This window comes from Mizuhopecten yessoensis, unplaced genomic scaffold (assembly GCF_002113885.1).
Source record: "Mizuhopecten yessoensis strain PY_sf001 unplaced genomic scaffold, ASM211388v2 scaffold9101, whole genome shotgun sequence".
Classification (NCBI taxonomy): domain Eukaryota; kingdom Metazoa; phylum Mollusca; class Bivalvia; order Pectinida; family Pectinidae; genus Mizuhopecten; species Mizuhopecten yessoensis.
The window spans coordinates 183,560-200,704 of NW_018407879.1; the positions used below are offsets into that span (position 1 = coordinate 183,560).

At 36.2% G+C, this 17,145-nt stretch overlaps 1 protein-coding gene across 1 annotated transcript; it reads left to right on the top strand.

Moving 5' to 3' along the window:
* Positions 1-953: 953 nt before the first annotated feature.
* LOC110457316 lies at positions 954-8,434 on the top strand. The gene is made up of 3 exons (XM_021508530.1): positions 954-1,096; positions 6,692-6,758; positions 7,419-8,434. The coding sequence occupies exons 2-3, from the start codon at positions 6,709-6,711 to the stop codon at positions 7,861-7,863; spliced, it is 495 nt and encodes a 164-aa protein (XP_021364205.1). The 5' UTR covers positions 954-1,096; positions 6,692-6,708; the 3' UTR covers positions 7,864-8,434.
* Positions 8,435-17,145: the final 8,711 nt, after the last annotated feature.

Genomic DNA, 17,145 nt, shown 5'->3' on the forward strand with positions numbered 1-17,145 from the left:
GAGCTTACAGAGCAACTTCCACTGTTCATATACCTGTAATATGTCAACGGTTTGCATAGAGTTCAAAATGTCCTTCTTTGTGTTTTAATGTCTCCACAGTTCGTGCTGAATATAGATTGGTAAGTTTGTTTTTATACATTGTCTGTGGTATATATAGAAATATGTTTTTATGCGTATCTACATTTTTATGCTATCAATATCATCCTATTTGGAATTGAATTAAGACTACAATGTATACCATAGTGTTGTCGTAGACAGAAATCACTCAGAATGCTGTACTGTGTTGAATCGGAGTGTGAATGTATTAGATATAAGTCTTATCAACATAGTAAAAAGCTACTGGAAAATACTGAAGTTTATGTAAAAGACGTAGATCCTGATTTCTTCCGGTTTTATATAAAACTGACAGGTAAACATCACTTCTTATTGAATTATATTTCAAACTGGAGACATAGTCGGTATGTTACAGAGAGAGATCGATGTTCGCACTGCTCGCCTCGTGTCGTGGTTTACCTGTAGCGACAGCTGCTGGACCCGAGGCCACACCAAACACTACATGTGGTTGAATGCTAGTGGACACAACTTCTACGTCATAGCCCCTGTTTTACCAATACAACATACTGTAATAGTTACCTCAGTAGGGGCATGCCACCTGCCTGTGTTTATTAAGTTTTAATGTAATAGTTGAGTCGCTATTTTTCAGTTAATGCAATTCTAGGTTGTGTATTTTACACTTTGACATCATCAGATGTGTCATTACCCTTTTAGACAGAACCCAACATTTCGTATATACTGAATATGGCAGTATCTGACGTCGTACATACTGCTTGTGTGTGGGGATTCTTGTTATATATTAATACATATTGTGAATTGATCCAAAGGTACTCTAGTGTAAGATATAACATTAAGCAAGGATGCAGTTTGGTTTAGCCTACATTTACCTGTTGGGTTATGAATAACAGGAATATCAGCTGTATAGCAATCTTAATTCGTCAAATCAATGGGAAATGTTATACATGTTGCTGGATATCTAAGATGACTTAGAAAACCTGTCTAGTACTTTTAGAAGAGCAATTGGCAAGATCTACATCAACAGGTGAGTGAGGTTTGGTCCTAGCGTTAACGATCTGTAACTATGATAAAGATAGGGATGATTCATCCCACAGAACAAAACCAATCTTATGTGTTTTTACTTTCTTGGATTAAAGGGTACAATTACTTATTTTTGAAACTTTCAAACAGATAGACATTTCTAACGTGTATCAACGACTGAGTTGAAGAAACCCCTCTATCCATAGTACAGATTCCAATTAGCACTTATATAAACCTGCAACTGTTTTCTTTATAATCACATTTTACTAACTTTTTATGAATTATGTTAAACACTTTACTACATTTTACTAATGTTCGAGGTATGTGTGAACTGATTGGTGAATCAGATTGTGTAAAGAGACTTAAAAAGAGATGATACATTATTTCATTTAGGAACACATGATACATACATCCATTGTTGACACTTAGTCTTATTTACCTCCTACCTTTTCTGTCATCGCGATGAAAATCACTCCTTTGTTGAAAGTTTGACCGATTGTCATCTAGTTCGACTTCTGGCTGTGTTTACATTTTGGATCAGTTTGGTCATTTTTGTCCATATACATTTGTGATAGCAAAACTGTAACTATTTACAAACCCAGGAACTCAAAAGCCACTAAATGACATGCTCATTAATATTTTTCATTTTTTGAATACATGACTTGTTGTTTCTCATTTAGTCTTAATTAAAAGGTGCAAAGTTTAAGAGTTATATATAGATATAGTAGTATGAGTATAAATATATATATTACGAAGGAAAAACACTAAATTGACATCGTTTAAGACGCCTATTAAAGCTTAAGCAAATTCAATAATCTCTAAAATACAAAGTCAACTCCCGTTCCGTTGATGGTCAGTACAATCATCCAATCATGTAATCGATAATTAAAAAAAGACATAACCATCAATCAATTATGTCAAATGTAATCAATTAACAACATTATCATCAACATGTCATGTCATGTTATCAATTAGAAACATTATCATCAACATGTCATGTCACATGTAATCAATTAACAGCATTACCATCAACATGTCATGTCATGTTATCAAGTGGAAACTTTATCATCAACCAATCATGTCACATGTAATCAATTAACAGCATTACCATCAACATGTCATGTCATGTTATCAAGTAGAAACATTATCATCAACCAATCATGTCACATCTAATCAATTAACAGCATTACCATCAACATGTCATGTCATGTTATCAAGTAGAAACATTATCATCAACATGTCATTTCACATGTAATCAATTAGCAGCATTACCATCAACCAATCACGTAACGTGTAATTAATAAACAAAATAACCATCACCCAATCACGTAACATTAAGTCAAATAATAACATTACCCTCAACATGTTATGTAGCATTTAATCAACTAAAAATATAAAGGACAACCAATCACGTGTATTTAATGACCTGTGCACATACATGCACATGGACTTTTGGTCAAAGTCTCCTCTTACTGTGCATAGAGATTCAGAGATTTCAGAGACTTTTTATTATCACTCAGGCACACTATTGTTGCGCACCAAGAGGTCATCATAAAGTACAATATAACAATGATATGGTTGACCGTAAAGCACTCATCTTACTACGCTAGCGTACAATAATATAGTGGAAACTATTACACTCCTCATACAATGATAAACACAATCTTACACTGTACTTTCATACCTTATTATAACAAATAATATAACGCACAGCTCATACAATGACACTCATCATACATTGTGATTTACATTATTACACTCATTTTACAATACTATTACGATGGTATAATACATAGCATTACATTCACGCATACCGTGCGTTCACACAGTGGTATAGCAGGCATTGTTGCATCCATCTTACAGTACAATCCTACAATAATATTATTACAGTATTACAAATATATTACTCGCACTCCATGATACATATTTTATAGATAGTATACCACACCATACAGTGCAATTATACCATGGCATAATAGTGACTATAATACTCACCATACTATATAATATTACAAAGGTATAATAGACAGTGTTACAATCCCATCATACAATACTGTAATAGACAGATACCAAACAAACCATGATATGCAAGCTGTAACCACACTCATTATGCAATACAATTATGTAAGGTTTAACAAAATGATCAGTTATATCTATTTGTATACAAAAGTTTACAGTTTGATGTGTGGAATTCACATATTATTTTTTAATTGTCTATCTAGTAATTGTATGAACAGCGATAGATTTGATAATATTCTAACATTACATATTGATATTAATCCTTTCATTTTATGAACAGATGGATGAGAGGTATAATAAATAGGTATATATTTTCTGCGGATTTGACTTACATAAGCATTTGAACATATAAACAAATAATGATACTCGCTTCCACCTCCAGTAAAACAAAGCGGACAGATTCTGCCTTCACGTGGTGTTCTAGTCCATCGCCCAGTCTCTATAGGCAGAGACATATTACTGGTTCTGAACTTACAGATAGTTATTCTATCTTTTTGTTTGAGCATAGTTAAGTATTTTTCAAACTGAAATTGATGTTTAAATATTGCATATGTTTGACCCCTGGAAGAATGTTTAATATCAGTATACCATTGTTGTATAAATTGGTCATACAGAATAGTTTTAAAACTAACCCTAAGATAATTTTTATTCATAGTGCAAGTTTTTTGTTGTAACCATACGTAACTTAGTCCCGTGCAATTGAATAGATTCTTGATATATGAAATCCACTTTAAATCAGCGAAATCATTTTCATGTAAATTCAGCATAAGCTTGTACATTATACTAGACAATTTATTATCACCTGTAATTAGTTTATACCAAAACATTATCATTCTATATTTAATTTCAATATTCAGAGGGTACCTACAAGTTTCACCATATACCATTATATTTGCTGTGGAGCTACGTATGTTTACAATTCTTTTATAAAACTGTACATGTAATTTCTCAATCATATTGGTATTTTCAAACCCCCAAATTTCTGAGGAGTAAAAGAGGATTGGGGATATTAATACATCAAACAATTTTAATTGTAGGTCGATTGGTAAAATAATATTTCTTATTTTTTTTTATATAATGCATATATTGCCTTTTGAGCCTGTTCAACAAATCTGATATACTGACTGTGACTATGCTTCATTTAATGATAAAATAACTGTATGTGTGTTGGATGTATGATTGTGAGTTGTTTGTGCATTGTTATTGTGATGTCCTATGAGTTCATCCCCGTTGTGTTTATCATTTGGAGTTATCTCCCCTGATCCTTTAATTAGTATTACTCTTTGGACATATTTATAATTTTTCATTTCAAAGTATCCTTTAATTAATTAATCATTACATGTTTAGTAAACTTTTGGATACTTTAAACAGAACGAATTTTACTGAGAACATATTCAACTAAAATGGTATGTTATGTTAATGCGACTGCTATTGTTAGATGTCGTTAAATTTAACTAAATGTTAAAACGAGCTAAAAACAAACAACAAGGTTAGGATGAACGACAACTTATTCACATATTTTTGCATATTTAATCTTAAGACCACATTTAATCACAGTATTCTACAGTTATCATATGGTTTTCGCGTGCCGCACTATATCTACGACATATTATATGTATGAAGATGATTTTAAACGAACGCCCAGTACATAGTTTTTCAAACTTAATCAGTTCTAAAAAAGGAAAAGAAAATTTGAAAATAGTATGCGAAATTAAAAATCTATTGCATCCTTAACAATTGAAAACTAAAAGTATGGGAAAAAACCCAGAGTAGTATCGACAAATCATGACTTTGTGTGAACTGGGTAATTATGTTTTATTCCTTATGACGTTACAATGGGTGTTCTTACCCATGTTACACAATGTAATTGTGTCATTGCACTACACAACAGCCCGTGTATACGATACATTGCACATGTAACTTAATATCGATATACTACATACGTACATTGTATATGATACATTGTACATGTTACTTAATATCGATATACTACATACGTATATTGTATATGATACATTGTACAGGTTACTTAATATCGATATACTACATACGTACATTGTATATGATACAGTGTACATGTTACTTAATATCGATATACTACATACGTACATTGTATATGATACATTGTACATGTTACTTAATATCGATATACTACATACGTACATTGTATATGATACATTGTACATGTTACTTAATATCGATATACTACATACGTACATTGTATATGATACATTGTACATGTTACTTAATATCGATATACTACATACGTACATTGTATATGATACATTGTACATGTTACTTAATATCGATATACTACATACGTACATTGTATATGATACATTGTACATGTTACTTAATATCGATATACTACATACGTACATTGTATATGATACATTGTACATGTTACTTAATATCGATATACTACATACGTACATTGTATATGATACATTGTACATGTTACTTAATATCGATATACTACATACGTACATTGTATATGATACATTGTACATGTTACTTAATATCGATATACTACATACGTACATTGTATATGATACATTGTACATGTTACTTAATATCGATATACTACATACGTACATTGTATATGATACATTGTACATGTTACTTAATATCGATATACTACATACGTACATTGTATATGATACATTGTACATGTTACTTAATATCGATATACTACATACGTACATTGTATATGATACATTGTACATGTTACTTAATATCGATATACTACATACGTACATTGTATATGATACATTGTACATGTTACTTAATATCGATATACTACATACGTACATTGTATATGATACATTGTACATGTTACTTAATATCGATATACTACATACGTACATTGTATATGATACATTGTACATGTTACTTAATATCGATATACTACATACGTACATTGTATATGATACATTGTACATGTTACTTAATATCGATATACTACATACGTACATTGTATATGATACATTGTACATGTTACTTAATATCGATATACTACATACGTACATTGTATATGATACATTGTACATGTTACTTAATATCGATATACTACATACGTACATTGTATATGATACATTGTACATGTTACTTAATATCGATATACTACATACGTACATTGTATATGATACATTGTACATGTTACTTAATATCGATATACTACATACGTACATTGTATATGATACAGTGTACATGTTACTTAATATCGATATACTACATACGTACATTGTATATGATACATTGTAAATGTTACTTAATATCGATATACAACATTCGGTCATTGTATAAGATACAGTGTACATGTTACTTAATATCGATATACTACATACGTACATTGTATATGATACATTGTAAATGTTACTTAATATCGATATACAACATTCGGTCATTGTATAAGATACATTGTACAGGTTACTTGATATCGATATACTACATACGTATATTGTATATGCATCAATGAATACAACACATTATCAATACTGTAAACTGCCACACCTGATAATGTACTGCCAATCGGAGCAACTATTCGTTAAAAAAAAAAAAAACTGATGTTTTCTTTCAGGCCGAGCATAGATATCGATGAATAACACAACAGATATGGATCCGGAAAAGGCCTTCTGGGTCGAACCGTGAGTTTTTACAACATAACACAGATATTTCAATAAACTCATACTGATGCATTAGAAGACATCAGTGTAACAAAATTACGGGATAGAGTCGCCATATGGACGTTTTCTCTTCTTGCTGCATGTCATCTAGTTCCTATAAATGCGTGAATCGAAATCTAGATTTGGATATATCCATTTTGGCAATTCAACCACCTTGGACTGATAAAACACAAAGATTTTGAAATATAAATTTGACACCTCCTACTTCAGACCAGGTTTCTCGGTTGCTTGAAATTTTAAGGAAATACAAGATATTAACAGCTATTAAAAATGATAGAAACGTTTAGCTCCAAATCTCTTCCGTTAATTGATAATATCGATTTATATTTTTATTTTGGACATTCGATGCTCATTGATTTTTTGCTAATTTTATCAAAGCAGCATGCGCATTAATTAAAATATTTAGTTTGTTTATTGTTGTACAACTGTTTATTTTCATTATTGTTTCAATATTGTGAAGGGTTTGATCAGGCAAAGGGTGTCTACATCACCCATACAGCTTTCGCAAGACACCGATGTAATACAAATTTCTGTCGCATTCCACAAAAAAAAAACAAACAAAAGTATTGAAATATTATGGTATAAAATTATTGTGATAAATTATTCTTTTTCTGGTTTCAGATGGGACAACAGTCTGCAAAACTCCTTCGTGGCCATTATAGGTCTGGCCATGTTCCTGGTCTTAGTCGCGTTCCTGTGGAAATGCTGTGACTGGGTCGAGGAGAAACCGAACCCAAACATTCCCAAACAAAGCTTCCCATTGACGCCAGTTTATGCACATGAGCTGGAACCAGGGCTTGTTGTCCTTCAGAGTCAGGACGGGGAATTCTTTAGAATACTCCAGGAATATGACGCCAATAAAACGTGTAATGGGCGTACCAATCCCGCTGCTGCATGCGCAGATCCCCCAATAGGGGAGACAACTATTCAATATATCCCTCAATACACGCGACCATTTTACCAAAACCAACCAACAGCGCCCCCTGCTCGACCGGATACAGATCGTTTGATTGACGCACCAATTCCTTCCACGCCTCCTGTTCCTCCCCCATATTCCCAGTACTAGTTACAAATTGAGAGTAAGTGACATTCGTTCGATAATGAACAATTATCAATATGAAACCTTGTTACGTAAAATTGAACACATATGGCAAATAAAATACAGGATTGATAACACTTCCCAAAATATTTTATTTGGGAGCACATATCAACCACAGTCTACATTGTAAACTAGACATCGTCTGTCATTTTCACAAGTACAATGTATCATTTCCATGATTTGTTCGTTAAATAACTACTATTTAACCTCAATAATCTAGCCACAGTCTTTCTCAACAAAAGTAACGAGAATTGGAAAAGAATTCAATCGATCGCTTAAAACAGCAGCTGGACAGTGGGCCATCGGATACAGAGTTGCTGGATAACGGTGAGTGGAGGACGGGTCGACTGGATAACGGTGACTGGATAACGGGTCGACTGGATAACGGTGACTGGATTGCGAGACGGCCGGATTAGTGACTCTTACTTATATATCATATATGTCCACTACTCAATGGCACTCAAATACTTCCATGATTTGCTGCATTCATCATACATTTAATTGTTCGATAGTTTTATTAAAGTTATGACCATTGATATTGAAATTAGTCTTTTAATCATTTATGTTTATGACAACAAGTATAGCCTACCTATTGCTTATACATGTTCGAAATGACGAACCAACCCGACGATTTGATCCGGCTACGCGTTGTTTAATACCTAGACATATATATACGAGAGTTTATGAATACTATACAAATAGAGAGTTATAGTTTTATAAAATATCTTTATAATAATTAAACAGATCATGTCTTGAAAATGCGAAAGTTACGTTTTTCTCTCACCTCGGAATGATCAGGTAAGGTGAATATAATCGTCAAAACAGATATTTAAAATAGTATACATATGTATAAACTTTAAGTTTTTATTGTTCGTATAAACTGGGTTATTAAAACATGGTCGCTAAAGGGAGACTCATTTACGAGAGGAAGACTTGAAGTATTGTCTCCTGGTCATGTGATGTTTATCAATCAGTCAAGGCTACTGAAACATAAATACAGTTTATTGTTACGTTATCGACCAATACACTGTACATGGAAACAATCGGATACATTTACAAAATAGCACAGGTATCGACATAGGACAACCACACAATAGCAATGATTATAAGGACTTCTAACAACCGTCATTTGATTGTTATGCAAACTACTCAAGGTATTTGAGATCCTCTAAGAGGTTCCGAAGGAAATAATAAATAGGTCATTGTAAACATAGTTGCTCGAGGGGGACTCAATTGCGTGAGAGAGACGCCATGTTTTGTCTCCTAGTCAGGTAATGTGTTTAAATCAATCAAACTTACTGTAAGATAAATCAGGTTGAGTAACACGTTATCGCCAATACACTGTACATATACATACTGGCATACATTTACAAAATGTCACAGGTGTTGTTCTACCTCTCTCCATGGAACATGTCATTATGGTGTAGTAAAATAGGGGACACCAGGGATAAGGCATGTTTTGATTATAAGGATATCTAATGATTTAATGCTAACTTTATGGCAAGTGCATTAAAGTGTCTGTCCCCTGTGCCGAACAAAACAATATTGACAAATTGAACATATGTTGCTGCTTCAGTTTCCATAAGTAAGCGACAAGCATTTTTATGATATTGCACTAAAAATTAAAAACTAATAGAACTGAGTTGTTTTGAGCATTGAGCTGCCCTCAGTTTGTATTCGTATTGCCTAGGAATGCCTTATTTACCCCTTTTGATATACAATGTATGTTGATATCATAGAAAATTCCGTTACACTTATATAATGTTCTGTTATTCAGCATTTGGTTCAACCATTATATTGAGAAAACGACGTAATTTTCTCACACAAACCAATGACGTAACAATCAATACCTGCTCACAAGAAAAGATAACTCTGCAATACGCAAAGACGGATAACTTGCTTGATCAATAGAATAAAAACATCTGTCAAGGGCAAATCGGTGGTATCCAACGTAGCAATTATGACGTCATTATAATGACGACGTCAACAATCGGCTGTTGGTATTCATAGCCTACATAAATATCATCTGAATGTGGTGGGATTATATAGTGGCAATACCATACGATGGTAAATATATTATAATTAAGCTGTAATTTGTTTTTGTTTATCATACATTTCAGAAAACATGACAGTTGTGTGTTTAAACACCTTTCATACAATATTAACATGTGAATTGACATTAACAACAGAGATGAACCTTAGCAATACGTGAATTAAATGTTGGTACATCGACTTCTATCAGGTGTTATATATGTTTATATTTATTATGTGTACAAAGCTCGAATCAGGTAGTCTACTCCGCTTGGGAATAAATTATACAGAAATAATGGCAGGTAAGTATTTAAGAAGGGTGTGTAGAGCTCCCTCTGGCGGTTAGCTCCTCCCCTGATGATGGCGAGGGCAGTGTCGGATGGACTCGCTGCCGATCCTATGATGCGCTTTAGTATCACTGCATTCCGAAGCACAGCAAACGACGCCACAGCGTTGTCTGTTGCTGAAAAAATGCACAAGCATCACATTGTTTTAAACGTGATATCTCTATCTTCTACACAACGTTTCTGGTAATGTGATGTTTTGTACATTGGGAAAAGGTTAACTATAGCAAGATAAACACAGTGGTACTTATATGATCTCCGACATATTAACAGACTATCGTTTGACATATTAATACGTTAACAGTGACAAGAATACGGCAAATAAAAACGTGTTAGATGATGTAAATAACGCATGATCAGAGCCGTATAAACAATGGCAGTCTTAACGTATGATCATCATGACGACACATATCAATGTTTCCGTTAATTAAATAATAAAGTGACGTACGGTTCTATGTCGTTAATGATATGACGACCGAAGCTTCTCATGACGTTTATAAAACAATGGCATTTGTTGCTTTCGATGATTATTATAAATTAACTGACTCTATAAAAGATGTTAAGTAAAAAGTGACAGACGTTACGTGTTTTGTTTGTGATATGCATTAAATATAACATTTGTTAAAGGACAATATAGTTTTGTGTTAAAAAAGGCCAAATGCGTTACTACGACGTTGATTAGAGTGGGTATCATTTATGACACTGAAGAGTGACGGAAGTACCTATGAATCCCAGGAAACACATGGTGATTGAAATATTGCTGTCTTTCATCCTTAGTTCCTGTCGAAGTCCACTAAAGAATCCGCCCAGTGCGTATTTGGTAGCGGCGTAAGGGAGAACGAAGGGTTGGGCCGATTTGCCTGGAAAAGTACGAACGCATCAATCAATCCAGCTGTGTCTGATAAACATACATGTACAATGTACCTGTTCTCGGATAGTTATGCTATATTATTATACCTCTAGTGAAAATCCTGTAATCTGTTTGGTCGAGATAAGTTGTTCATGTCACACAGCACGCTGACTTTAACATTGATTAAATGGAAGGGTGCTTCCCAATGTCTTAACAACGGGCGACAGTGTGGTGTGACAGTGCAAAATAGTGACCGAAGATGCGCGTACTGTTCGTTTTAAGCCGCCATTTGTTTGCGTTGCGATTCATCGCACATGTCGGTCCATAGGCACTCCATGTCGTACCGTGTATTACTCGCCATTGATTAATACTACGATGTAACGCTTAGATGAGTGAGATTTCCAAGCCCTTCAATCGGCCGTCTGCTACGTGAAGTGAAAAATGGCAAGATTTGCATATAATATGGGTTGGGTGATTTGGATAGATTTCTTTTACGGATAATAATTCTAAAAGCACGCAGCCGGTACCGTCAAGCGAACATGTATACAAAACAGTTGTGATTGGAATGAAAATTAAGGTTTCCGGGCAGTGAAACACAATCACTGATGATGACATGGAGAAACTGTTCGGTAACCCGATCGTCATTCTCAATAATTCAATTGTTATAACGGCCATGATATTTCGCAGTGTAAAAATCGATAACTTTATTGTTAAAACTTGAAAAGTTCACTGTTAAATTTGTTGATGAAAATACAATTAACATGTATTTGTTACTTTGAAAACTTTGTTAATTAAGGACTTTCGGTAAAATACAATAAATCCTGCACTCATTGCCTCGGGTGACAATGATATCCCCGGGATGACCGTAGGCACTGTAACACTGTAATGAGTGTAGTATTCAAATATTGATCTAATTTGCTGTACTTACCTGCAAATGATGACAGAACCACTATATGACCGGAGCTTTTCTCCAGGTCAGGGAGCGCGTGCGTTGCGAGATGTACATACGCTTTGAAGTTCAATTCAAACACCTTGTCTAAGTAGGCCATATCTGCGTCGTCACCGCTCCAGAAATGGAGATGTTGTGGAAGCATATGGTTCAGCACTAGATAGTCTAGACCTCCCATCCTCTGTGGGGACTCCTACAGAACAAGTTATACAAAATACATAGATCAGGTTCAGCACTAGATAGTCTAGATCTCCCATCCCCTGTCTGGACTCCTACAGAACAAGTTATACAAAATACATAGATCAGGTTCAGCACTAGATAGTCTAGACCTCCTACACCCTGTGTGGACTCCTACAGAACAAGTAATACACAATACACAGATCAGGTTCAGCGCTAGATAGTCTAGACCTCCCATCCCCTGTGAGAACTCATACAGAACAAGTTATACAAAATACACAGACCGGATTCAGCACTAGATAGTCTAGACCTCCCATCCTCCGTGTGGACTCCTACAGAACAAGTTATACACAATACACAGATCAGGTTCAGCACGAACAAGTTATACAAAATACACAGATCAGGTTCAGCACTTGATAGTCTAGACCTCCCATCCCCTGTGTGGACTCCAACAGAACAAGTTATACAAAATACACAGACCGGATTCAGCACTAGATAGTCTAGACCTCCCATCCCCTGTGAGAACTCATACAGAACAAGTTATACAAAATACACAGATAAGGTTCAGCACTAGATAGTCTAGACCTCCTACACCCTGTGTGGACTCCTACAGAACAAGTTATACAACATACACATATCAGGTTCAGCACTAGATAGTCTAGACGTCCCATCCCCTGTGTGGACTCCTACAGAACAAGTTATACACAATACACAGATCAGGTTCAGCACTAGATAGTCTAGATCTCCCATCCCCTGTGTGGACTCCTACAGAACAAGTTATACAAAATACACATATCAGGTTCAGCACTAGATAGTCTAGACCTCCCATAGATGTTGTGGAAGCATATGGTTCAGCACTAGATAGTCTAGACCTCCCATTCTCTGTGTGGACTCCTACAGAACAATCTATACAAAATACACAGATCAGGTTCAGCACTTGATAGTCTAGACCTCCCATCCCCTGTGTGGACACATACAGAACAAGTTATACAAAATACACAGATCCGGTTCAGCACTATATAGTCTAGACCTCCTACTCCCTGTGTGGACTCCTACAGAACAAGTAATACACAATACACAGATCAGGTTCAGCGCTAGATAGTCTAGACCTCCCATCCCCTGTGAGAACTCATACAGAACAAGTTATACAAAATACACAGACCGGATTCAGCACTAGATAGTCTAGACCTCCCATTCTCTGTGTGGACTCCTACAGAACAATCTATACAAAATACACAGATCAGGTTCAGCACTATATAGTCTAGACCTCCTACACCCTTTGTGGACTACTACAGAACCCTCTGTGTGGACTCCTACAGAACAAGTTATTCAAAATACACAGATCAGGTTCAGCACTAGATAGTCTAGACCTTCCATCCCCTGTGTGGACTACTACAGAACAAGTTATACAAAATACACAGATAGTGGAGATGTTGTGGAAGCATATGGTTCAGCACTAGATAGTCTAGACCTCCCATCCTCTGTACAAGTTATACAAAATACACAGATCAGGTTCAGCACTAGACAGTCTAGACCGCCCATCCTCTGTGTGGACTCCTACAGAACAAGATATACAAAATACACAGATCAGGTTCAGCACTTGATAGTCTAGACCTCCCATCCCCTGTGTGGACTCCAACAGAACAAGTTATACAAAATACACAGACCGGATTCAGCACTAGATAGTCTAGACCTCCCATAGATGTTGTGGAAGCATATGGTTCAGCACTAGATACTCTAGACCTCCCATCCTCTGTGTGGACTCCTTCAGAGCAAGTTATACAAAATACACAGATCAGGTTCAGCACTAGACAGTCTAGACCTTCCATCCCCTGTGTGGACTACTACAGAACAAGTTATACAAAATACACAGATCAGGTTCAGCACTAAATAGTCTAGACCTCCCATCCCCTCTGTGGACTCCTACAGAACAAGTTATACAAAATACACAAATCAGGTTCAGCACTAGACAGTCTAGACCTCCCATCCCCTGTGTGGACTACTACAGAACAAGTTATACAAAATACACAGATCAGGTTCAGCACTAGATAGTCTAGACCTCCCATCCCCTGTGTGGACTCCTACAGAACAAGTTATACAAAATACACAGATCAGGTTCAGCACTAGATAGTCTAGACCTCCCATCCCCTGTGTGGACTCCTACAGAACAAGTTATACAAAATACACAGATCAGGTTCAGCACTAGATAGTCTAGACCTCCCATCCTCTGTGTGGACTCCTACAGAACAAGTTATACAAAATACACAGATCAGGTTCAGCACTAGATAGTCTAGACCTCCCATCCCCTGTGTGGACTCCTACAGAACAAGTTATACAAAATACACAGATCAGGTTCAGCACTAGATAGTCTAGACCTCCCATCCCCTGTGTGGACTCCTACAGAACAAGTTATACAAAATACACAGATCAGGTTCAGCACTAGATAGTCTAGACCTCCCATCCCCTGTGTGGACTCCTACAGAACAAGTTATACAAAATACACAGATCAGGTTCAGCACTAGATAGTCTAGACCTCCCATCCCCTGTGTGGACTCCTACAGAACAAGTTATACAAAATACACAGATCAGGTTCAGCACTAGATAGTCTAGACCTCCCATCCCCTGTGTGGACTCCTACAGAACAAGTTATACAAAATACACAGATCAGGTTCAGCACTAGATAGTCTAGACCTCCCATCCCCTGTGTGGACTCCTACAGAACAAGTTATACAAAATACACAGATCAGGTTCAGCACTAGATAGTCTAGACCTCCCATCCTCTGTGTGGACTCCTACAGAACAAGTTATACACAATACACAGATCAGGTTCAGCGCTAGATAGTCTAGACCTCCCATCCCCTGTGTGGACTCCTACAGAACAAGTTATACAAAATACACAGATCCGGTTCAGCACTATATAGTCTAGACCTCCTACACCCTTTGTGGACTACTACAGAACAAGTTATACACAATACACAGATCAGGTTCAGCGCTAGATAGTCTAGACCTCCCATCCCCCGTGTGGACTCCTACAGAACAAGTTATACAACATACACAGATCAGGTTCAGCACTAGATAGTCTAGACCTCCTACACCCTGTGTGGACTCCTACAGAACAAGTTATACAACATACACAGATCAGGTTCAGCACTAGATAGTCTAGACCTCCCATTCCCTGTGTTGACTCCTACAGAACAAGTTATACAACATACACAGATCAGGTTCAGCACTAGATAGTCTAGACCTCCCATTCCCTTTGTGAACTCCTACAGAACAAGTTATACAACATACACAGATCAGGTTCAGCACTAGATAGTCTAGACCTCCCATCCTCTGTGTGGACTACTACAGAACAAGTTATACAAAATACACAGATTAGGTTCAGCACTAGATAGTCTAGACCTCCCATTCCCTGTGTGGACTCCTACAGAACAAGTTATACAACATACACAGATCAGGTTCAGCACTAGATAGTCTAGACCTCCTACACCCTGTGTGGACTCCTACAGAACAAGTTATACAAAATACACAGATCAGGTTCAGCACTAGATAGCCTAGACCTCTCATTCCCTGTGTGGACTGCTACAGAACAAGTTATACCAAATACACAGATCAGGTTCAGCACTATATAGTCTAAAAATTTAGAGTGACTGTAATCTCAATTTTCGGTATCCCTCTTTTATTCCTGTCGTCTTTCATAATCTGAAAGGGTTCGATGGACACATACTCTGCGAAAGTATAGGCTTATTCAAAGACTGACATTAATTGCATTCCAAACAACATGGAAAAATACATTTCATTTAGTTTGGGGAATCTTCGTTTTATAGATTCGTTCCAATTTATGTCTCAGAGCCTGGAATCACTAGTCAACAATCTAGCTCAGGAGGGATTAGGGTCATTTAAACATTTAGCCAATGAATTTTCTGTAGAGCATGCCAGCCTGTTGTTGAGAAAAGGGGTTTACCCATACGAGTACGTAGACAATGCAAATCGGTTTGACGAAACATCTTTACCACCAAAGTCAGCTTTTTACAGTCAATTAAGCAAATCAAACATTACCAAAACAGATTATGAGCATGCGCAAAACGTTTGGAATACATTGAACATTAAGAATTTGGGAGAATATCACGATCTCTATTTAAAGACGGATGTTCTACTCTTAGCAGACGTGTTTGAAAATTTTAGAAACATGTGTATGAATTATTACAAGCTGGATTTGGCTCATTTTTATACAAGTCCCGGACTTGCATGGAGTGCTGCACTCAAAATGACTGGAGTCTGTTTAGAATTGTTGACAGATCCTGACATGTATCTGTTTTTTGAGAGTGGTGTGCGGGGTGGCGTGTCCATGGTATCAAACAAATACTCCAAGGCTAACAATCCCTACGTACCAGAAACTTACGACCCCTCTATACCCTTCAAATACATCCTCTATACGGATTGTAACAACATCTACGGTAAGGCCATGGCCGAGCCGTTACCCATGGGAGAATTTCAATGGGTTGACAATGTGGAACATTTCGATGGCAAAAACATATCAAAAGATGGCGATATAGGATACGTATTAGAGGTAGACTTAGAATACCCGACAGAACTACATAATCTTCATTCGGACTCTCCGCTTGCTCCGGAAACCAAATTCATTTCTGATGAAATGTTATCTCCTCATAGCAAAGAGTTATGGAAAGAATTACACCCCAGTCTCAAACATACCGACAACTAACTGTGGGGACGCGTTGCCACACCCAAACTCGTACCCACGTTAGAAAACAAGACAAAATATATATGTCATTACAGAAATGTACAGCTGTACTTTGAGTTGGGTATGAAACTGACAAAGATTCACAGAGTATTACAGTTTAGACAGCATCCGTGGTTGAAGAAATACATAGATTTTA